The 22069-nt window shown below is 38.4% G+C and overlaps 1 protein-coding gene and 1 long non-coding RNA gene across 6 annotated transcripts in view; one reads left to right on the top strand and one right to left on the bottom strand.

The window, feature by feature from the left end:
• The window catches only part of NCOA3 (nuclear receptor coactivator 3), a 94295-nt gene that overhangs the window by 58839 nt on the left and 13387 nt on the right, over positions 1–22069 (top strand). For all 5 annotated transcript variants that reach the window (XM_019749670.3, XM_019749672.3, XM_019749673.3 and 2 more), the window contains 10 exons: positions 10921–11025; positions 11899–12071; positions 12537–12637; positions 13899–14073; positions 15435–15623; positions 15792–15893; positions 18932–19072; positions 19351–19498; positions 20249–20637; positions 21035–21903. In XM_019749670.3, coding sequence (XP_019605229.2) covers positions 10940–11025; positions 11899–12071; positions 12537–12637; positions 13899–14073; positions 15435–15623; positions 15792–15893; positions 18932–19072; positions 19351–19498; positions 20249–20637; positions 21035–21903 — 2373 coding nt within the window. In that variant the 5' untranslated portion in view covers positions 10921–10939. The remainder of the gene's footprint in view (positions 1–10920; positions 11026–11898; positions 12072–12536; positions 12638–13898; positions 14074–15434; positions 15624–15791; positions 15894–18931; positions 19073–19350; positions 19499–20248; positions 20638–21034; positions 21904–22069) is intronic.
• Positions 4735–6447, bottom strand: LOC148756014 (uncharacterized). The gene is made up of 3 exons (XR_016018157.1): positions 6333–6447; positions 5457–5533; positions 4735–4843 (listed from the first exon to the last, which is right to left on the bottom strand). It is a non-coding gene; the product is annotated as an uncharacterized LOC148756014 (long non-coding RNA).

Below are 22069 nucleotides of genomic sequence, written 5' to 3'. Positions count from 1 at the left end.
ATACTAAAATGTTGATGAAATGAATGTAGAGGAGGCCGAGGTACACCGTCCTTCAGTCCCGGGTCAGCTTCATCCCACACCAGCCGCCTCCCCCATGTCGCGGAAGTTCAACCCCAGTGAAATCAAAGTCGTATACCTGACGTGCACTGGTGGGGCCGGCGGTGCCACGTCTGCCTGACCCCCAAGATCGGCCTGCTAGGTCTGTCTCCAAAATAGTTTGGTGATGACATTGCCAAAGCAACTGGTGATTGGAAGGATCTGAGGATGACAGTGAAACTAACCATTCAGAACAGGCAGGCCCAGACCGAGGTGGTACCGCCTGCCTCTGCCCGGATCCTCAGAGCCCTCAAAGAACTGCCAAGGGAAAGGAAGAAGCAAAAAACCAGTAAGCACAGGGGAAATAATCACTTTTGATGAGATTGTCAACATTGCCCGACTGATGCCGCACTGATTTTTTACCTGGAGAACTCTCTGGAACCATTGGCGAGATGTTGGGGTCTGCACAGTGTGGGCTGCAGTGCTGATGGCCGCCACCCTTATGACATCATAGACTACATCAGCGGTGGTGCCTTGGGATGCCTGGCTAGTTAACAACTACAAACGAAAATATTGCAATTAAAGATCATTTGACAACCAAAAAAAAAAAAAAGAATGTAGAAGATCTTGGAGAAGCCATACCAGTTTCAAACCCTCAGTCCCAACCTGAGTCTAGTCTAGTGGTTCTCAAAGTGAGATTCAGGGACCCTTGGGATTCCCTGAGAACCTTTTATGGGGTCCACGTAGTTAAAACTGTTTTTATAGTAATGTGTTATTTGCCATTTTCATCTGTGGATGTTTGCACTGATGGTGTAAAAGCCAGTGGTCCATGAAACTGCTGGCATCTTAGTGTGAATCAAGGCAGAGGCCCCACCAGACTGTACCAGTCGTCATTATGTTCTTCACTGCCAGACAGGCAGAGTAAAGAAGAAAAACCTGCCCACTTCCCCCTTGGGATTGTCCTTGATAAAGCAGCAAAATTTGCTTATTTCATTAAATCTTGCCTTTTGAGTACTGTGTTTTTAATATTCCGTCTAGTGAGAATGGAAAACATGCAGAAAGCACTTCTGCCTATCAAATAACGATGACTGTCTTGGGGAAAAGCACTTGTGCAGTTGGCTTGTGTACTGGACTGGCATGACTGAAAAAGTATCGTTGAAACTTGAATTTTGGCTGACAGTCTTAAAAGTGAGCAAGGTGAACCTATCACTTCAAGGAAAACTTATGATGGTATTTGTTGACAGTGATAAAATTTGAGTTTTCAAATGAAAATTATGACCTTGGTAAATTTGAATCTTCCATCACGAGTGTGACAGCTTCTCTGTACTCAAAAGACTTTTTGGATGAGATGGATGGTGATATTAATGTGGAGTTTCTGATAGTGTATAATGAAATGTATCAGTATTTGAAAATCTGCTTCATCAGTGAACCAGTATTATCCAGATGACAGTGTTGGATGTTACAGAAGCATGCATGGGTAAAAGATTTGTTCAGAGTGCAAGGTAGGTCAGTATATGTCAGTGTAACAGCGTGAAAGTTCATTGATACGGTTTCAGAGTTGACTTTGCAGCTAACCTTTAAGAAAGTACCACTTGTCGAGTTTTAGCATAACATCAAGGAAAATTATCTATAATTATTTGTAAGAGGCTATTGAAATAGTCCTTCCTTTTACAAGTACATGTCTCTTCGAAGCTGGATTTTTTTTCATATGTTTTAACCAAAATAATGTATTCCAACAGATTCAGTGGAAAAATAGATAAGAGAATCCAGCTGTCTATTAAGTCAGACATAGGGTTTATAAAAATGTAAAACAATGACACCTCGCTCAATGAATTGTTTTGTTTTAGAAAAATTATTTTTCATAAGATTGTTTATGTTAGCACATAATGGGCTTATTACAAAATGAAGTACTATTTTAATATTTCTCAATTTTCATGTATAATATGGTAAATATTGATAGATACAACCCAAATAGCAAAAGCTTTTTGGGGTTCCTAATTTTTTGAGAGGTAAAGGAATCCTGATGTAAAAAGATTGAGCAGCACTGAACTGGTGAGTTTGGTTGAAAGCCTAGTACCAGCCATTTGACTTAAACCTTCCTCCTTGCTGTATGTATTTGTTGCCCTGGGGCACATCCAATTCCTGCTACAGCTGTCTCTGTTCAGTCCTGCTTAAACAAGAAGGGGGCCTGAGCTAACCAGAAAATTTGGCCAAATTTCAAGGACTTGTAGTTGTCTTTAACCTGGATCTCTCTCTTAGTAGTAAGAATCAAATTGACTGCAGAAAGTTAGGATTTGGAGCAATTGTATAACATTGTGTGCTGTGTCTGGTTCTCAGTTGTTCCTGCTTTTGAATTACAGATCAGGAATGAATTTTCAGTGGAGACCTTTTATAGCACAAAATACATGTTGTGATTCTATATTTACTAGTTTATTGATCCTGACACTAGGTCATCAGCCCTTTGAAGGCAAAAAACCTTGTCTATTTTCATCACCAGTTCATCCCAAGCACGTGGCATAGGAAATTCGATCTTCTTTGTCTATGTGGACAACTCAGTATGTTGAAGAGGGATCACTCTTTTTAAAAAATCTTTTTTCCCAGTTTTATTGAGAAATAATTGACGTGCATCACTGTATAAGTTTAAGGCATACAGCATTGTGGTTTGATTTACATATATTGTGAAACGATTTTCACAGTAGGTTTAGTTAACATCCATCATATCACATAGATACAATAAAAAGAAAAAAAAGAAAAAAAATTATCCTTGTGCTGAGAACTCTTAGTTTACTCTCTTACCAACTTGCCTATTTCTCATACAGCAGTGTTAACTGTCGTCATGTTGTACATTACATTCCTAGTAAAGAGTGACCACTCTTAAGACACTTGCTGAAGTCAGTTTTGGTTTTAACCAGTTTACTTGTATGAATGATTTTACAAGTGTTCATAATTAAATTTTTGCCGCCGATAGTCTCTAGCAATAATGTGCGGCCCCCAGCTTCATTTCCTAGGTACGCACAGGCAGTTTTTACGAAGTTCAGAAGGAAGCTCTTTAAACTCATGAATCATGAAACTGACCTTTAACGGCAACAGAAAAACCAAGCTGTGTTTTATTTTAAATTATTTGAATGATGCTTTTTTTTTCTCCTATTCTTCAGTGTTTTTTTTATTTTTTTTTCTTGCTTGTTAAAAATTTCTCCCCTGCAACAGTCATGACCTAGAGGCACAGATTTTTAGCTCCACATAGTGTAGTAGCTGTAATTCTGAAGGGGAATAGGCAGTTGAGGTTATTGTTCAATTTAGACTTTTAATACTTTTTAACATTTCTACCAGCGCTTCCCCGCCTCTAACAGGTAAATGACAGGAAGAGTGCTTTCTTATTTTCTTTTTGGACTTTGATACACACGTGTCTCTTCTCATTCATTATATATTGTCGTTCTGAAATTGATAATGACTTTTGGGGATTTATTTGAAAAGAGAAATTCTGTTACCAGACATGTAACTTCTAGGGATATGGAACATGATTAAAAAAAAAGAGAGAGAGATTCTTTTGAATTTAAAGTTATGTAGGCTAAGAGTGGTATTACAATTTCTGAAGAGTAACAAGTTGTGAAGTCAGAAAAAGAAAGGAAAAAAAACCAAAACCCAACACAGTGGAAACAGCAAGGACTGAGCCATAGACCAACCTGCAGTAAATATGATGACCCACTCAGGAAGTCTTATGAGTCAGACTTGCCATGTCGGGTTGCTAGAGTTAGGGACCATCTGCTCCAACTTCTTTGCTTTTAGAGAAGGAAATCTAGCTAAGATGTGTTTTCCCTTTGATATATCTTACTCTTTCTCTTCCACCCTCACTACCTTTTCTTTGAAAAATTAATTCAAAGTGCTTTATCAGCTTACATTTCCACATTGTTAATTTTTGTAATGTTCGCGTCACAAGTAAACCCACTGTAGTTTCTTTAGGTTTTTGATATTGGTGGACAGGGCTAATGGCGGTACTGTCGAGGGGGGGAAGTGCCTTGTTACTTTGTTTTTCACTCTGCAAGCACTGGCTTTGAAGCATATCTGTTTTGCAGTTGACTCACAGTTCCCATTCCCTGTAGCATTTCATTGCTTGCTTAGTGCCACTTCCTATAGCAGCTCTCCTGCTCTCTGCCACTTGGTTACCAGGTGGCTACTGTTGTCGCTTTGAAGTTTTAACATTTCTTCTAATATCTTTCTCCTCTGAGGCAGATAGAAAGAATGGATTAGGAGAAAATGGGGCACATGTTGTGACCATCTCTCCTTTACATCTTTATTGCTTATTAATTACATTTATATCAGATTTTATTTCTGCGCTGCACATTACCCCCCAACCCGAACTCCCCACTGCTTATCTTTTTTCCCCAAAGATTTTATTGGGGAAGGGGAATAGGACTTTATTGGGGTACAGTGTGTACTTCCAGGCCTTTTTTCCAAGTCAAGTTGTTGTTCTTTCAGTCTTAGTTGTGGAGGGCGAAGCTCAGCTCCAGGTCCAGTTGCCCTTGTTAGTTGCAGGGGGCGCAGCCCACCGTCCCCTGTGGGAGTCGAACTGGCAACCTTGTGGTTGAGAGGATACGCTCCAACCAGCTGAGCCATCTGGGAGCTCAGCTCAAGGTGCCGTGCCTTCAGCATTAGGAGCACAGAGCTACAACCACCTGAGCCACCGGGCCAGTCCCCCCACTGCTTATCTTAATCTAGTGCTTTACTTACCTCAAGGGAGCTAAAAACGTTGTTTTTCCTTTTTTCCTCTCACTGTTGATTGTATTTTCGTTATGTGCCAAGGGTCAACCTTAGGTATAAACAGTACTTTTGATGTAGAGATATTTATATCTATCAAAGAAAAACTAAACCACAAATTTAGAAGTAAAAAGAAATCATAAAGAACCAGCATTGTGTGCTTTTTACCTAGTACCGTTGAAGATGCTTGAATGTCCTCTTCAAAATCTAAAAGGTGCCCACTTATTTTTTAATTATACTTGTTTAGCTTAACACAGATATCAGCGACAATAGTATAATAGTTTTATTCTATTTTCATGGCATTATGTTAACTCCTAGCTGCAACTCACCACATTATTTCAGTAGGAAACTGTTTTGAATTCTAGTCAGCTAACTGTAAGTCGAGGTTAGCCTGAATAGTTCTGCCTAATTTGTCTGAATCTTTTTAATTTGTTGCCATATGGGTATTTGTAGCTATTTGTTTTTCAAATGAGAGCAAATTTAGTGTTGCTCCGCATACATCTTTGTTTTTGGTATTGTGCACCTTGCAGGGATTGCCATCATATCCTATGCCAGTTGCTTGCTTTGAATTGCTTTTCATCCTCACAATAAACATGAATATGTGAGGTGTGATTATACCCAGTTTTTACAGGTGATAAGCTTTTTACAGGTGACAAAAGCCTTACCTTTTAGTGAAATGAGATTCAGCCCTCAAGTTTGATTCCAACGAATCCCCATTATCTTTTCATTGTATCAAGTAAACCTGCGGAAGGATTCACACACTTGAGTTTTATTTTGAAAGGCACCTTGAAGTCACTATATTTTTTGGAATGGAAATACCCACGTGAAAATTACATCTCAGAAAGAAGCAGAAATGTTCTACAAAGTACTTAGGTCCCTGTCCACCCCCGTGAAGCTTCTCTGTAATTTTAGGAAGATTGTTGAATTGGTGAGAAGTACATACAGCGTAATGGGATGAGAAGGAGACAGAATGGGAATTAGAAAAAGGAATACGGGGGAATGGTGGTAGTAGTGAAAAAGAAAGACAAAGGAATTTGTAGTAAAATAGTCTTATACAAGTTTGTATAACGGTTTAAAGCTTACATGTAGAAAATGGAGACAGAAAAGTGAACAAGAGTAGAGTATTGTGTTGTAAAATGTTGTAATAAAGTATGAAAACTGATGAGGATAAAGAAGGGAAGAATTTTTCTAATTGGGAGAGTTGGGAATGGCTTTACCAGAGGTGACAGTTGAGCTTGATCTCAAAGGATGAGTCAAGAGTATTCTAGATAGAAAAGGGTTGAAGAGGAAATTTAAAATTAATGACTTAAGGTTAAAAACAAAAGAAATATTTCAGTGATCATCCTTTGTCAAAGTCTCTTAGCATGGTGGCTGCTAATGGTGGTGGTGGTTGAGGAAGTATGACAGGTACTATGTTGTGTAGAATGAAGCCGAAATCAGGTTTATGAAGCTCAAGTTTAGGTCTGTTCTTATGTCTGACATAGATTCAGTGTATTAAATCGTAGGAGGCAGTGTAATCTTTAAAACAACTAAAGACTTACCTGGCTAGTTAGTATGCTGTCAGGCGAGGATAATATGATTTAGATGGAATTGGCTTGCTGAACTTCCTCTGCACAGCATATGTTTGTGAACTTCACCTCTGTTCTTATGTAGAGGTTGGGAAGTCTCTTGGCAACAAGCTTCCAGTTGCAGCCAACACCTGCCGTGGCTAATTGGGACGCCCGGTTCTGGTACCAGAGCCTCTGGGGAGTTTGTGTTTGAGTTCAACTTCATCAGGTTTAAACTGGAGTGTAAATGTGAAGGGCTTTTGGGGTCAGACTGTTGATTGAGAATGAAAAGCCAGACATACGAAGGAAGAAGAGAGAAGGAAACCTTGTAGATAAATAGGTTGTTAATTTACATTAGGATGCTTTTCATCTCAACTTACATATTAAAAATAGAATGTTTTACTTTGTTGCTGTCTGGTAGCCCCTTTCCAAATTTGTGGCATTATAAACTAAAGACAGAGGAAAATAATAACCAAGACTTGAGATTATACCATTTCCTGAGAAAAATCTGCACCAAGGTAGTTTATTGTAGACGCCATTTATACACTTTTTCTCTTTTTTTAAAAAAACCTGTAGGCTGGTAGGTTTCCTATCAGATGTGTTCCATGACACTTTGTTACCGTATGTGCGTTTTAACACTTACCAAATTATGCTATTATAATTGTTTATATGTTTTCCTTTTCTGCTAGCCTGAGAGTTCTAGCAGTGTGTGGTGTCACTCATCTCTGCTTCCTCTACCTAAAATAGTTCTGGGCATGCAAATGTTTGAGCTGAAAGGGAATTAAATTGACATATGGATTGCACTAGGTAGTTTATATTGTATCCTACTAAACATAACAGGTTATCAACAACAAAAACAGAAGGATATTGCCAGTTAGTTTTTATTTGAGACTGTGTTCCCCTCTTTTGCTTCTTCCTACTCTCTTGTCAGCTCTTCTCTTTACCAGGGCTGAATTAAAACATAAAGGTAGAAGATATTCTCTGGAAGAGTCATTTGGTTGATGAGGACGCTTTCATAGCGGTTCCTTGTTTATGGACTTGTTTCTTCCTTTGCCCCTAAAAATACGCAGGTTATATATATTTCGTTCAGTTCTTCCCTCCATGTTTCTGGATCTCTCGAAGCTGCACAACCGATTGAAATAAAACCTTTGCTATTTTAGAAAATATAATCGTGTAGGATTAAGCCTTTAGACTAATAGTGGTGACTATATACGAAAGTGTCTTGAATAAGAGTGTCGGTTTGGAAGTTTTGGGTAGTTCTTTATGTATAAATGTCTCATGATTCTTTTTCCAAGAGCATTTTTTCTTCTAATTGACTTGAGCAGTCTCTGAAGGTTCTAGTGCTTCAAGCAGTTTTCAGTAAATCAGGTCAAATCCACAGTTGTTTATAAATTTTCCTTAAGTTACTCTGATTCTCAGGAAACACCCAGAAACACCCCCCTATTTAGCATATTAATCATAGCTGTATATGTTGGGCAAACAAGCTTGACAGATAAACTAAATTACTGGTGGGATAGTCAAAGAGTTCTTGGCCCCAGCGTTTAATCTTACAAAACACAAGAATAACAATACTTGACACACTATTTTAGGGTATATGGTTTGTGCTTTTCTGATCTCAAGTTTTTTTTTTTTGTTTTTTTTTTCTCTGTGAGCCACTGACCATCTCAAGTGGAAATAAGGGTCATGTTTAATATTAGACCACTTCAGAGGGCAGTTTATCTGGTGACTTGTAATGACTAGTTTTTAGGGGCTTGACAGCACTGGCAGCATTTAGTACCTGTTAAACTTGAGCAACCCCTTCCCCCTGTCGCTAATCCTGAACGCCCCTAACCCTGGGTGTAACAGCTTCTCAGTGTTCTTATGGAAGAGCTGAGAGATTTTTCTGGCTAACTTGTTGGAGATGGGGTGATTCATCAGTATAAATGGTTATTTTTTTGGAGTGTGTGTGTGGGGGGGATAAAATACCCCAGGAACACTTGATACATTTTTTTGTTGTTGGTTATAAAGTTTGAAAACATTGTAGTTCCAGCTCTGCCATCTAGTATCTCTATGTGATCTAGTGGAAAGTTATATAGCTCTTTCCTTATCTCCAGAATGGGAATAATAATACATACCTTGGAGAGTTGCTGTAAGAAATTGCATACAATATGCACTATGCCCAGCACTGTACTGCCACAAAAGTTATCCCCTTCCCTCTCCCTTACTAATTTAGGAAAAGTGAAATATTTTAATTGGTCTCTGCGGCAATTAAGATTTACTGGGTAACCTGTCTCCTCATTTTGTCATGGCATGGTTTTTCTTAGGCCCCCACCACATAACTTCTTGTTCGCCTAGTGACACCAGCATTGTTGATTGATATCTCTTCCTTTTGGACAGGGAGTAAGTACTTCCTGTGTCCTTGTCCATCTGGCTCGTTTGTTGTGCACAATCAGGGTTTTACCCTCCTGTCTTAACTGCAGACGACCCGAAGGAAAGCTAGTCAGTGTGGCTAAGCCACACATGACGTGCTTATGCCCTTGGAGCTGGCAAATGTAATTCTATGCTGCTTTTGAGCCTGGATTCAAGTTAGGAATGTTTGTTTTCTAGCATTTTGTTGTATTCTGTTTGTCTAAGCTTAAACATGTACCATAGCTTGATTATGATGTATGGAGAGGCCTATAGTTTTCACAGGAGAAAATCTGTTCAGTTGCTATACGATTCTTGCTCATTTTAAATCTGGTTTATCATGGATCTACTTCTTACATTAGATTTTTGATAGCACTGGAAGTAATTCTAAATTGCTACTAGTCTGTATTTGAAATAATCTGTATTTGAATATTCTGTATTTGAAATAGACTCTCTTGCTTAACTGTATGGTTGACCCTCCGTATCCATGGCTTTTGCATCCAACAGTATTTTCTCTCCGTGGTGGGGGGTCCATGGCAGACAGATGGTAGGCATTGTTCTGTGCTGTTTTATGTAAGGGACTTGAGCCTCCGTGGATTTGGGTGTCTGACAGGGGTCCTGGAACCAGCCCCCTGTGGATACCGAGGGACAGCTGGAAGCTTAAAGTATACATCGTCATATTAATATATTTAAGTAGTATAGCATAGAACTCTTCAGTAGAAACATTTTAGACAAAAATTGTAAAAATGGCTCAAGGGTCTACACAATTGACTTTATATTGAAAGATTGAACATATTTTGGGCCTTTGTATTCTGATTCCGTGAAAAGTCCATTTTAGTCCTTTTCTGTACTGTGGTATCATGGGCTTGAAAAGGCTTCTGTGGTTGGATTGTATTCTGAGTATGCTTTAAAATCATAACATTGAGCCATTGTTCATCAAAGTTATTTTAAGTTCTTTTCTCTCCTTTATTTTAACTTATATTGTGCGAAAATAACCCCCCACCAAGTCTTCAAAACAGCCCAGCTTTTCAACCTTTATTTTACTACCAAAATTACAGGTAGAATGGATTTTGTTGGTATTTGTTTCATACCTAGAGCATCTGTAAAGACAGTGTCATAATGTAGAACTGATTAATGATCATGTGATTTTGATTTTTTTACAGCTACATATTTTAAGTTTGATTAGCATCTTGTGTGAAATTGTGCATTTTTATTCAATGTCCCTACCTGGTAGCATTGTGCCACCTAGTGGAATTTTTGTCATTTAATATATATTTTATATAAAATAGATGGGGAATGCAAGATACATTTTAACATGTTAAGAAAAAATAGTTTGGAATGTTTGAACTTCTTGGTTGACTTGGAATTCCTTAGAACAGTGATTGCCTTCCTAAGCAAGAGTTGAGGGTAAACAAAATTCTTAGTAAGTTGAAGGCTTAGTAGATGTCTTACGATTATGAGCTACCGAGTGTTAAAATCTGCTCTTCTTTTCCAGCAAGAAGTACCCTACATTAATTTTCTTTATCAATGAAACTTTAACCAAAGCATATTGTTTCCATCAGTTAATATTAAAATAATTGTTGCTTTGTGGATCTTGTCAAAATCCCCCCTTCCCTCTGGAATTTTATTGTTGTACATTTATTTTCTAAGCAGAATGTAGTGGAGTTCACATGTTATTTACACAGTCTAGGTTTATTTTGAAGTAACAGAAAAACATATTGGATGATAAATATTAATGAAATGATCTAATGGAAAAAATGTACTACCTTGAAAATGGCCTGAAATAATTTAGACTTTTATCGTTTGAACACTTCTTACCAAATGATGAGATAAGCTCTTGTGCTTACTTGGGTATAAATAAAATTTAACATTTTATCAGTGGAAGAGTTGGCAGTCTCTTTTTTTTTGTTAAATATGAAGAAGATGCCTAATTCTTTGTGAGGTATTAATGTACACATTTTCCGTAGGACTTGAGAAACACTCTGCCTTGGGGTTGGATATTCTGCATATTTAAACTGGAATAGGGACTTTGAAGTTGTCTTAAGAATCCTCGTGTATGATACAGAATACTGAGAATTAGCTAACCATTTAGGGCAAGTAGTTCTGAATTACAAGATTCAGTTCTTCAGGCATATAGCACCTTTAGAGAGTCACAGATATTTTATAATGTTTTTATCTGATTATGATTCCTTCTTAGTTGCTGATGTATATTCACGATGAGCGGATTAGGAGAAAACTCCTTGGATCCACTGCTCCCAGATTCACGAAAACGCAAACTGCCGTGTGATACCCCGGGACAAGGGTAGGCAGTTTATTTCCTGATGCTTCATCAAGATCTCCTTCCTGTGCCTGTAGTTTTTGGTTTAAAGAAAACATTTCAACTTTCTGTTATTTTCGTTCTCTGGTTAGATTTTTTGGGTTTTACCTTTGCTTAAATACTATTATTTTGCTGTATAGTAAGTAGAGTGGTACAGTGATGAGATGGACATCCTTGTGAGGTAGTAGAAGCTTTATCGTGGATTCAGATAGAAGCGAGAATATTATACTAACAGTCTGTGGTACTGTAAGAAGCATTTCAACAGAAGAGGGAGGAATTAAGAATAGAGAACCAAAGTTGTTATAAATAAGAATCTTTAAGATCCTTTAAGAACATGTTGTAAGTTGATTTCTGGCATTAGTGAGGTTTCATCATTCTTTTCCTGACTGAAGTTAGACGTTCAAAAAATAGAAATAAAATACTGCATTTTATGCAGTAATACTCTGTACAGCCTTGTTAGTATTTGCCAAGGTCAGTATCATTTGAATTTTAATGTGATGGTTGCAAAATAAAAACAATTTGTAAAACCTCATCCTTAATAACTATAATAACTACCACTGTTTTTTATTATTTGTTGTTTTACTGTCCATATGAGGTAAAGACTGTATTTATCCCCAATTTCCAGAGGATGAGACTGAGACTAACTGCCCACTAACAAAAAGGTGGACTTGAATTTAGGTTTGCATGAATTTCTGCTGTGTTCTACTACTTTTCCAAAACAAAGTTCTGATAGTTTCTATTGGCTGAATTTAGTTTGTTTACATATGAACATAATGATGTTGTGTAGGGACTGATTCTGCTCATGGCTCTTTCCTGATACGTTTATTCATGGCTTTTTCTCCCCCCTCCTTTTCTTAGTCTTACCTGCAGTGGTGAAAAGTGGAGACGGGAGCAGGAGAGTAAATACATCGAAGAATTGGCTGAACTGATATCTGCTAACCTTAGTGATATTGACAATTTCAATGTCAAACCAGATAAATGTGCAATTTTAAAGGAAACAGTAAGACAGATTCGTCAAATAAAAGAGCAAGGTAATACAAAGTAAGAAAAACACTCAAGTTGTTTAGAAGGAACTTGTTAACTGTTTACATTTGCCGTTTTGTTACCTTGTTGCTTAGGTGGGGACTGCTACTAACTGAGGTTGCCTCTGGGAATGGACCAATGAGTTGACCAACTTTGCTCTTTCGGAGATTGTTAACAGAGATTTGGAAAAAAGCCAGTGTTACCCTGTCACGTGTTAGTTCCCTTCCAGGAAGCCATGGGATAGTAGTACATTTAGTAGTGAAAGAAAGTTTAGGGTACCTTCTGCCCTCCTGGGTAACTGAAATTTCATTTCAACACGTACAGATTGTAGTGTCATTTTCTTACTAGGAAATGTGTACGTGCATATGCACGCGTGTGCACGTGTGTCTGTCTGTTCTGGGGACTCTCTGAAGGTGGATTTAATCAATTACTCACATGTGTGCTATCTGTAGTACTGCTTTCTGTCTTTTTAGGAAAAACTATTTCCAGTGATGATGATGTTCAGAAAGCTGATGTGTCTTCTACAGGACAGGGCGTTATTGATAAAGACTCCTTAGGACCACTTTTACTTCAGGCAAGTACATGGTTTTCGCTATCCAGTAAGCTGTGTTGATTTTTAAAAATTGTTATGTTGGATAGGTAATGAGAGCAAGAGCCATGTTTCTTTTTATGAGACAGAACTCAGTATTCTGAATATGATGGTAAAAATGCTCTTATATTTACAATATATATAACTCGTACCGTGTACAGGAAGTGGGGGTGCCCTGCAAAATGTAGTTGCAAACTGAGAAAGCAAACAAAAATATATAAAGAAGCAAAAGAGGAAAGGTAACCCATACTTTCACAAAGGTAATATTTGGGCATATTTTAGCTCAGACTTTTGTGCATTTTTGTTTGATCGATCATATGGCATACTATAGTTTTTTATTCTTGAGAAATTTTTAAGACTTAAAAAAATGTGCATTATTTTGTAAGTAGTTGTCTTAAATAGATATGATTAACCTATAGCTCTTACAGAATGTTTCTCTTACTTGAAGTCAGGGTCTGAGCCTTTTACAAAGTTCACTTGTCAACGTTTTTCGTTTCAGCTAGTTTGCTCCAGCTCCTTTCAGCTCCTCTTTGTAAATTCTCACTGAGGAGAAGTGTAATTCCTGTAGTTTGACTCAGAAAAATGGGAAGTGCTAAGGATGATTTTCTTATTTTTAAAACCTTTGAAGATGTAACTCTTTAAAAATTAGATTAGACATTCATTCAGATTTTATGTTGACTGTGTTTGTCTTTTCTTCAAGTTGTCTTTATTTTTTATAAAACCCTGTAGCAATGGTGCTAATGTTAATATAAATGGTGGCTGACAGTTGTCTGCAGTGATTGCTGAATCAATAGTAGTTTTTTCAAATTTGCTTAGTGCTAAGGCCGGTGTCTTAATCTGCTAAGGCTACTATAAGAAAATACCACAGACTGGGTGGCTTAAATAGCAGAAATTGATTTCTTACAGTTCTGGAGGCTGGAAGTTCAAGATCAAGTTGTCGGCAGGCTTGATTTGTTCTGAGACCTCTCTCCTTGGCTTGTAGGTGGCTGCCTTTTCACTGTGTCCTCACATGGCCTTTTCCCTGTGCATGTGCATCCCTGGGGTCTCTCTCCTCTTATAAAGACGCCAGTCATATTGAAGTCCTGGTAGAGTCCTATCCTTGTGGCTTCATTTAACCTTAATTACCTCCTGAAAATCCTGTTTCCAAATATAGTCACACTGAGGGTTAGGGCTTCAACTTGAATTTTGGTCGGGATATAAATATAGTTCAGTCCATAATACCCAATATTAACACATCCCACTTTAGGCATTGGATGGTTTCCTGTTTGTGGTGAATCGTGATGGAAACATTGTATTTGTGTCAGAAAATGTCACACAATACCTGCAATATAAGCAAGAGGACCTGGTTAACACAAGCGTCTACAATATCTTGCATGAAGAAGACAGAAAGGATTTTCTTAAAAACTTACCAAAATCTACAGGTAGGCTTTTAATGTGTATTTTCTAAATAAGTTGAAAAAAAATGTTTTCTTGACTATTTCTTAGAAAATTGTGCCTTTTAGGAACCAAGTGATTAAATTTGTGTAGAAAGGCAAGTGGCAGAATTTTCAAATGTGACCTTGGTGAATTTAGAATATGGTATACATTTCACGTAGCCAAAATACACAGTGAGAATTCTGTTTAAATTGAAATTATTCCAATATTTTATATATAGTAGTCTCCCTTATCCACGGGGGATATGTTCCAAGCCCCACAGTGGATGCCTGAAACTGCAGATAGTACCAAACCCTATATATACTATGTTTTTTCCTATACATACATACACACATACGTACATACATACATAGCCTTTGCGCTTAAAGGAAGCATTTTATAGCTTCTCCCTGGCATATCCAAATTGCCAACATCACTACTCTTGCACTTGGGGGCTATTATTAAGTAAAATAAGGGTCACTCGAACACAAAGACTGCCGTAGTGAGACACTCGATGTGATAACTGAAACAGGCACTAAGTGACTCACAGGTGGGCAGTGTACACAGCGTGGATATGCTGGACAGAGGGATAATTCATGTCCCAGGCGGTACGGAGTGGGACGGCACACAATTTAAAACTTATGAATTGTTTATTTCTCGATCTTTCTTTCTTTTTATTTTTTTTGTTTAATAAAGTTTTATTTTTCAAAATGTGCAGTTGGTGGGAAGTGTTGTTCATGCATCTTCACCAACAGCTGGGGCATTCCCACCTGTGGTGTTTCTGGTGTAAATTACTTGAGCTCAGTGCTTTGAAACTAATTTGAATAAACCCTTTACTAAGGAGCTCCTGAAGTGAGCTGGCCGAGGACCGCAGGTCTTCAGTCTCTCAGAAACAACAGCTGGGATTATAAGCTTATAGTTGGGAACTTCCTTACACAATTTGTCACATGTGCTTTGGCACACAAGGGTAGGTTATTGAGCTTGTCCCGAACTTTGCCTTTGGACCACTTCTTTTTGGCCTGGCCTCCAGATTTGTTCACTGGGTCTTTGTCTTTCTTGGCCGACTTTCCAGCATCTTTCTTCTTCTTGTCGTCTTTGGGTGGCATGGCGAAGCTAGGATAGCAGCAGCTATAACTGCAGCCTCGCTAAGATGTTGGATAAAAAAGCTGGAATTTTCCATTTAATAGTTTCGGACCATGGTTGACCACGGGTAACTGAAACTGGACAAGGGGGAACTCTATTGTATTGTCACCTTGAAATGTTAGTGTAGATGTTAACTATGGAAGAGAAAATACAGCTTGAATTCTTGATGATGATTATAGACTGAATTGTCAGCTTTCCAAAACTCCTTTCAATTTGTTTTCCAAAGTTAATGGAGTTGCCTGGACAAATGAGACCCAGAGACAAAAAAGCCATACATTTAATTGCCGTATGTTGATGAAAACGCCACATGATATTCTGGAAGACATAAACACCAGTCCTGAAATGCGCCAGAGATATGAAACCATGCAGTGCTTTGCCCTGTCTCAGCCACGAGCTATGATGGAGGAAGGGGAAGGTAAGAGCAATCACATGCTTGTGATGTTCAGCAAACAAATAGTCAAACTGGTAGTTTTTTAAATTTCCATCGTTATAATTCTTCTTACTGAATTTCATGCCCTTACTCGCCTGTTGAACATTTTTAAAGATTGTATATATTTCTTACCGGGTTAAATTTTTATTGTAGATTTGCAATCCTGTATGATCTGTGTGGCACGCCGCATTACTACAGGGGAAAGAGCGTTTCCATCAAACCCTGAGAGCTTTATTACTAGACATGACCTTTCAGGTAAAAACTTTGTGTGTCATGTATGTATATTTTGTTCATTTTGAAAATTTTTAGAAAAGTTAACTCTTCACAGCCTGCACTATCATTTAAGTGCCTGCACCCACTGTAACGAATGCTTTGCATGGATCGTTTCCTGTATTTCTTACACAACCCAAGAGAGATTTACTAAAACCCTTGGTATTTGAGTTGGGTATATTTGACGCTTAAAATCCCCCAAATAAATTTAAAAATAAATGTAGAGGTACCTGGTTTTCTCTCCAAATATCATTCCGAATGAGAGGTTAATATTTCTTTTCTCTAACTACAAACTCATTTTTCATAGAGAAATAAAGTTTTAAAGATACGGGTGATTTTAATGAGAATTATCAGTAATTCTTGACATGAACGTGAGCTTTAATCTTGGGCTGCGCTTTTGACCCTGGGAGTAAAGAATTAAAGCCAGTGCAGTTGATAAGACACAACGATGGTATTAAATATCGGCAGTGTTACCTGTACTCACTTTCATGGTCGCTGTTGTGATTATCTAACCCTACCCGGTGATGCCAAGGTTTGCACATATGCTCCATTTCAGAGATCAGGAAACGGGCCTGGTGACAGAGAGATGGTTATTTGTCCAAGATCATAGCTAATAACGAGACTTTGCAGCTGTGTCTGCCTGATGTCAGAGCCTGTACTGTTTGCTTTGTGACTACCATGTGGACCCTCAATAAGTAATCTGATAAAATGGAGTATATTTAAATAAACACATAACATAACTATAGCTATTATATATATGTATGTATGCATGTACACACACATATATGTATTATATACACACATGCATAATATTTTACTGTAAAAAATAAACTATTTTTGCATTTTATACCAGGCTCATACACTTGTCTGGAGGCTGCTTGAGATTAATTTTTACTGATTGAAATGAAAAGCAGTAAATGTATTTGTATTCTGAATTGTCAATCTGTTTACACTGATGAATATTACTTTATATTGGAAAATTTTTTGTTTACTTACCTTGAGATAATCAAACCTTATGACAAGAATTTTTATGTGTTATATTATCCTTTTACTGTGGTTTGTTTTCTGCATCTGTTATGATTTGGCAGTCTAAATTTTCTCCCTAAATAACATTATTGACATTTTGTTACGGAAAATACTAAATAAAATATCTTTACCTAAGCATTTCAGCAAGTAGAACCTTTAAAAGTTATCTCATCAATACTTTCCTTTAGTACAAAAGCAATGCATATTTATTATAAAAGTTAGAAATTACCAAGCAAGAAAAGTGAAATACTTTTGTTTGATTAACACCTGAGAGCCATCTTACTTTAGGTAGAGTTGGTATCTTCCAGTTGCTATCCATTCTTCATAGGAGGTTTGTTGCACTCAACACAATACTTTTTTTGACCTCTGAGGAGATTTTAATCTCCATCCTTGATGTGTTTCATTTAACAAGTTTTTTTGAGCATCTCTTTTGTGTTTGTCATGAGGCTTTCAGAGCTAAGCTCAGCGGAGGTGGTTGAGGACAGATTATTCTTGGCACATAAGTGTTTACTTTTTCTGGAATGCATTAGTCTCTTCTCCCTAGTCATTTTTTCCCATTAATAAGATTTTTATTTGTCACCATTAAAGATCTGAATTTTAAACAGGTTCTTGGACTAGTGGCTCATATCCATCAGCTTATCCTACCCTAGTACCTTTTTAGCGTTTCCAGTACTGTCTTTCACCACGAAGCTCCATAAGTTTTCCCAATCCAGCCTTGATTTTCTCCAGTTTTACTTTTCTTACAAACACATCATGGAGAGGATAAACAGATTGGCAAACCTTTTCTATATCTTTCCCAATCTGTCTGGAATCACATTATTGACCACTTATTTCAAGTTACTTGTCTATACCTCTCCTGTCACGATTTCAGTCATCTTCTGGATTTGGTGTACCTGTTGGTGCTGAGAATAAGAGGTCGTCTGGATCTGAGTATTACATTTTTTTTTTTAGTAAAATCTGTGCGGAACAGACAAAAACAACCATCGGTAAGTCTTGACATGGACATGAGCTTCAATCGTAGTCTGACATTTATTGACCTTGGAGCATAGTTTGCTCAGATGTTATGGATGTTATCACACAGTTTTTTCCCTTGACATCCTCAGCAATTACTTTGACTTTTCCAAATGCACTTTCACCATTCTGCAGATCAGCAAGGCTCACTTGAGTAGCACAGCTCTCGAGCCATCAGAGGCAATTTTGGTTCCTGGATTCCTTGTGATTAGTGCTTTCCCAGTATTGCTCATATTGAGATAGCTGGTGCTTTCACATCGTGCTAATCTTTCTTGGAAAATGGATCAGTCACTTTCTTCTTGGCTCCCCCCGCTTTTGCCACTTTTTGTAAGATGTGTGTTCTTGCAACTTCCCTGGTGCTACTCGGAAAGTCCAAAGGCCTAGCCAATTTTAAAGGGTCCTCTCCATGAAACCTTTAATTTCATGGAGTTTTTGAGTTGTATATGTTTTGTCTCTTTAGTGTATTTTTTGTTAAGCAGAAGTTGTCAGAAACTTTCAGATTTGTGGACCTGAGTATTTGGTTAACCCTCCTAGTTTAGATTTTAAGTGTCCAAAAAGGCAGTTGCCTCTCAGGTGGCATGAGTCGTACCTGCTAGCTGTTTAGGCAGGTATTTTCTCTTGCTTCATAGTTGCAGGGACAGAATATCTTCAGATGTGAACAATTTCACTGGTAGGTGTTATTTTTTTTTCCTTTAAATGAAAATGAACCTGTGGTTATCTGGACATGTTACTTTCTGTTTGTTTAGAAAGTAAAAGGAGGGATATGATACACTTTTATTGTCTGCATAGCAAAACATTTAATGTAAGAGTTTCCTATAGGACTGTGCCTTTAAAAAGAAAAGCTCTGGATATAGTAGAAATTTAGATCAGAAAAAGTTGAGCGAAGATTTAGTGTCTTTATTTTATTCTTCAGTGCTAAACCATCCAGTATGCAACCAGTAAATACTCGTAGGTTGGATTTAAATCCTTATTTTTCTGTTTAATAGGAAAACTTGTCAATATCGATACAAATTCACTGAGATCCTCTATGAGGCCTGGCTTTGAAGATATAATCCGAAGGTGTATCCAGAGATTTTTCAGCCTCAATGATGGGCAGTCATGGACCCAGAAACGGCACTATCAAGAAGGTAAAGAATTTTGAGGTTGATTCTTGATACTGTTTTTCATTGTGTTTGGAATAAAGCAGTAAGTATAAACACGACTGTAGTTGTTGTTTTGTGTGTTGGGGGGGAAGGAAAATGACTCTTGAGCACTGTTAGTTTAGCCTATTCATAATTTTGGTGCAGGTCTTTCTTTCACTGGATTTTGAAAATGTTGCATTTAAAGTACATTTCTTTCCTCTCCTCCCCTATATGTATCTGTTTGCGAATTGTAGTTACTAGTAATGGGATATTTTCCCCAACAGCTTACATCCATGGCCATTCAGAAACTCCAGTGTATCGATTCTCTTTGGCTGATGGAACTATAGTGACTGCACAAACAAAAAGCAAACTCTTCCGAAATCCTGTAACAAATGACCGTCATGGCTTTGTCTCAACCCACTTTCTTCAGAGGTAATGTTAGATTACTCTGTATTCTCATATTAAATGCAGCAGTGTTCTTAAGATGCTTTATTACTAATTTAAAAAGGGAGAAAAATGTAACAAGAAAAATAGCAGTGATTTGCTTTTGCTGAAGTGAATTTAGATTCCTGGATTATGATATGTTTTCTTTAAGGTTATATTTTTATGTGAAAATAAGTATTTGTTCATTAAATAATTCCTGGCAAACTTGGGAGATGGGAAGGCTAGTGGATAAAAGAGCATATAAAATCACAGTACCTTTTTTACTTTCATTTCTAGTGGTATAGTACGTTGCTTTTAGGGATTGAATTTAAAATTCGAAAGTAGACTTTAACAATAAAGGATAGTTACTACTGCTCTGGCTGATAGTAAGTGAACAATGAAGGAGTGGAATATGGACCCATTCATTATTCTGAGTAGTTTGCAGGCACCTGCAGGTTAACCCCTAGATAGATGGCCACTTCAGCAAAGCCCTGCTGAGGTTCCAATTAACATAGCTGTTGGCCCGTCACAGTGCTGTGGTGGTGTCCCTCGTTTAGCTTTGGTGGCTTATTAAAAAGTATATTATTAGGTTAGTAACTGATCAATGTCTAGATTGGGATGGTCAGTGGGCCTTGGAATGACGCCTAAGAAGTTAAGTCCCTGGGCACGCACTTCATCCTTTTCAAAAACATCAGATTCAGGGCTTTAATGCAGGCCTGTCGTTTTTTAGTAAGAGTTTGATGTTTTCTTTCTTTGTAGGGAACAGAATGGGTATAGACCAAACCCGAATCCTGTTGCACAAGGCATTCGACCTCCGGCGGCTGGATGTAATAGTGCAGCAGGCGGCATGAACATGTCGCCAAACCAAGGCTTACCGATGCTGAGCGGCAGGACCTATGGCATGGCCGACCCCAACACCACAGGGCCGATGAGTGCAGCTAGGTATGGGGCTTCCGGTAACATGGCTCCCGTGAACCCCGGGCCCGCCATGCAGTCTCCATCTTCCTACCAGAACAACTACGGTCTCAACATGAGTAGCCCCCCACATGGCAGTCCTGGTCTAGGCTCCAGCCAGCAGAATATCATGATTTCTCCTCGAAATCGTGGCAGTCCAAAGATGGCCTCACATCAGTTTTCTCCTGTTGCAGGTATTCGTATTGGCATTTCCCTTTATTTTTTCTTTTTCTGTAATTCTTTTCTTCCCACACCACAGTAATTCATGTGAAGTTAATGCATTCATAATAGAAACTGAAGAGTTAAGTGCTGTTTTATTATACCATGTTTCCCCGAAAATAAGACCTAACCGGACCATCAACTCTATGCGTCTTTTGGAGCAAAAATTAATGTAAGACCCGGTCTTATTGTGAAATAAGACCGGGTATGATATGCTATGATATATGCTATGATGTGATATGATACTAGGTCTTATATTAATTTTTGCTCCAAAAGATGCATTAGAGCTGATGGTCCGGCTAGGTCTTATTTTGGGGAAACACGGTAGCATCTGGGAGTCTAATTCTTTCCCTCATTTTTCTCCAAATGCAGGTGTGCACTCTCCCATGGGACCGTCTGGTAACACTGGGAGCCACAGCTTTTCTAGCAGCTCTCTCAGCGCCCTTCAAGCTATCAGTGAGGGCGTGGGGACATCTCTCTTATCTACTTTGTCTTCACCAGGCCCCAAATTGGATAACTCTCCCAATATAAACATAACCCAACCAAATAAAATGAACAGTCAGGATTCCAAGAGTCCCTTAGGCTTGTACTGTGACCAGAATCCAGTGGAGAGTTCAATGTGTCAGTCAAGTAGCAGGGATCACCTCAATGACAAAGACAGTAAGGAGAGCAGTGTCGAAGGGTCGGAGAATCAGCGGGGTCCTCTGGAAAGCAAAGGTCATAAAAAATTACTGCAATTGCTTACCTGTTCTTCTGATGACCGGGGTCATTCGTCCTTGACAAACTCCCCCCTGGATTCAAGTTGTAAAGACTCTTCCATCAGTGTCACCAGCCCCTCCGGGGTGTCCTCGTCAACATCTGGAGGCGTGTCCTCCACGTCCAACATGCATGGGTCGCTGCTGCAAGAGAAGCACCGGATTTTGCACAAGTTGCTGCAGAATGGGAACTCACCCGCCGAGGTGGCCAAGATCACCGCAGAAGCGACCGGGAAAGACACCAGCAGTGCCACGTCTTGTGTGGAAGGGAGTGTGAAGCAGGAGCAGCTGAGTCCGAAGAAGAAGGAGAACAATGCGCTGCTTAGATACTTGCTGGACAGGGATGATCCTAGTGACACACTCGCTAAGGAACTGCAGCCCAAGGTGGAGGGAGTGGACCCGAAAATGAGTCAGTGCAGCAGCTCCGCCATTCCCAGCTCGAGTCACGAGAAAGATGCAAAAATTAAGACAGAAGCAAATGAAGAGGTAACTTGTTTTCTGTATGTCACTGTGTTTCATCACTGCATTTCTATTAGAAAGACAATGTGTTATATGCAGATTCTTCTATTTTAGGTTTATTTATGCAAGTTAGTCTTGAGATCATTTCTTTGTAATTGTTTGAGCATCAGTGAAGTGTGTTATGATACAGTTT

Source organism: Rhinolophus sinicus, chromosome 13 (genome assembly GCF_057876585.1).
Source record: "Rhinolophus sinicus isolate RSI-liver-muscle chromosome 13, RSI-T2T, whole genome shotgun sequence".
NCBI lineage: Eukaryota > Metazoa > Chordata > Mammalia > Chiroptera > Rhinolophidae > Rhinolophus > Rhinolophus sinicus.
This window is presented reverse-complemented; position numbering and strand designations above follow the sequence as displayed.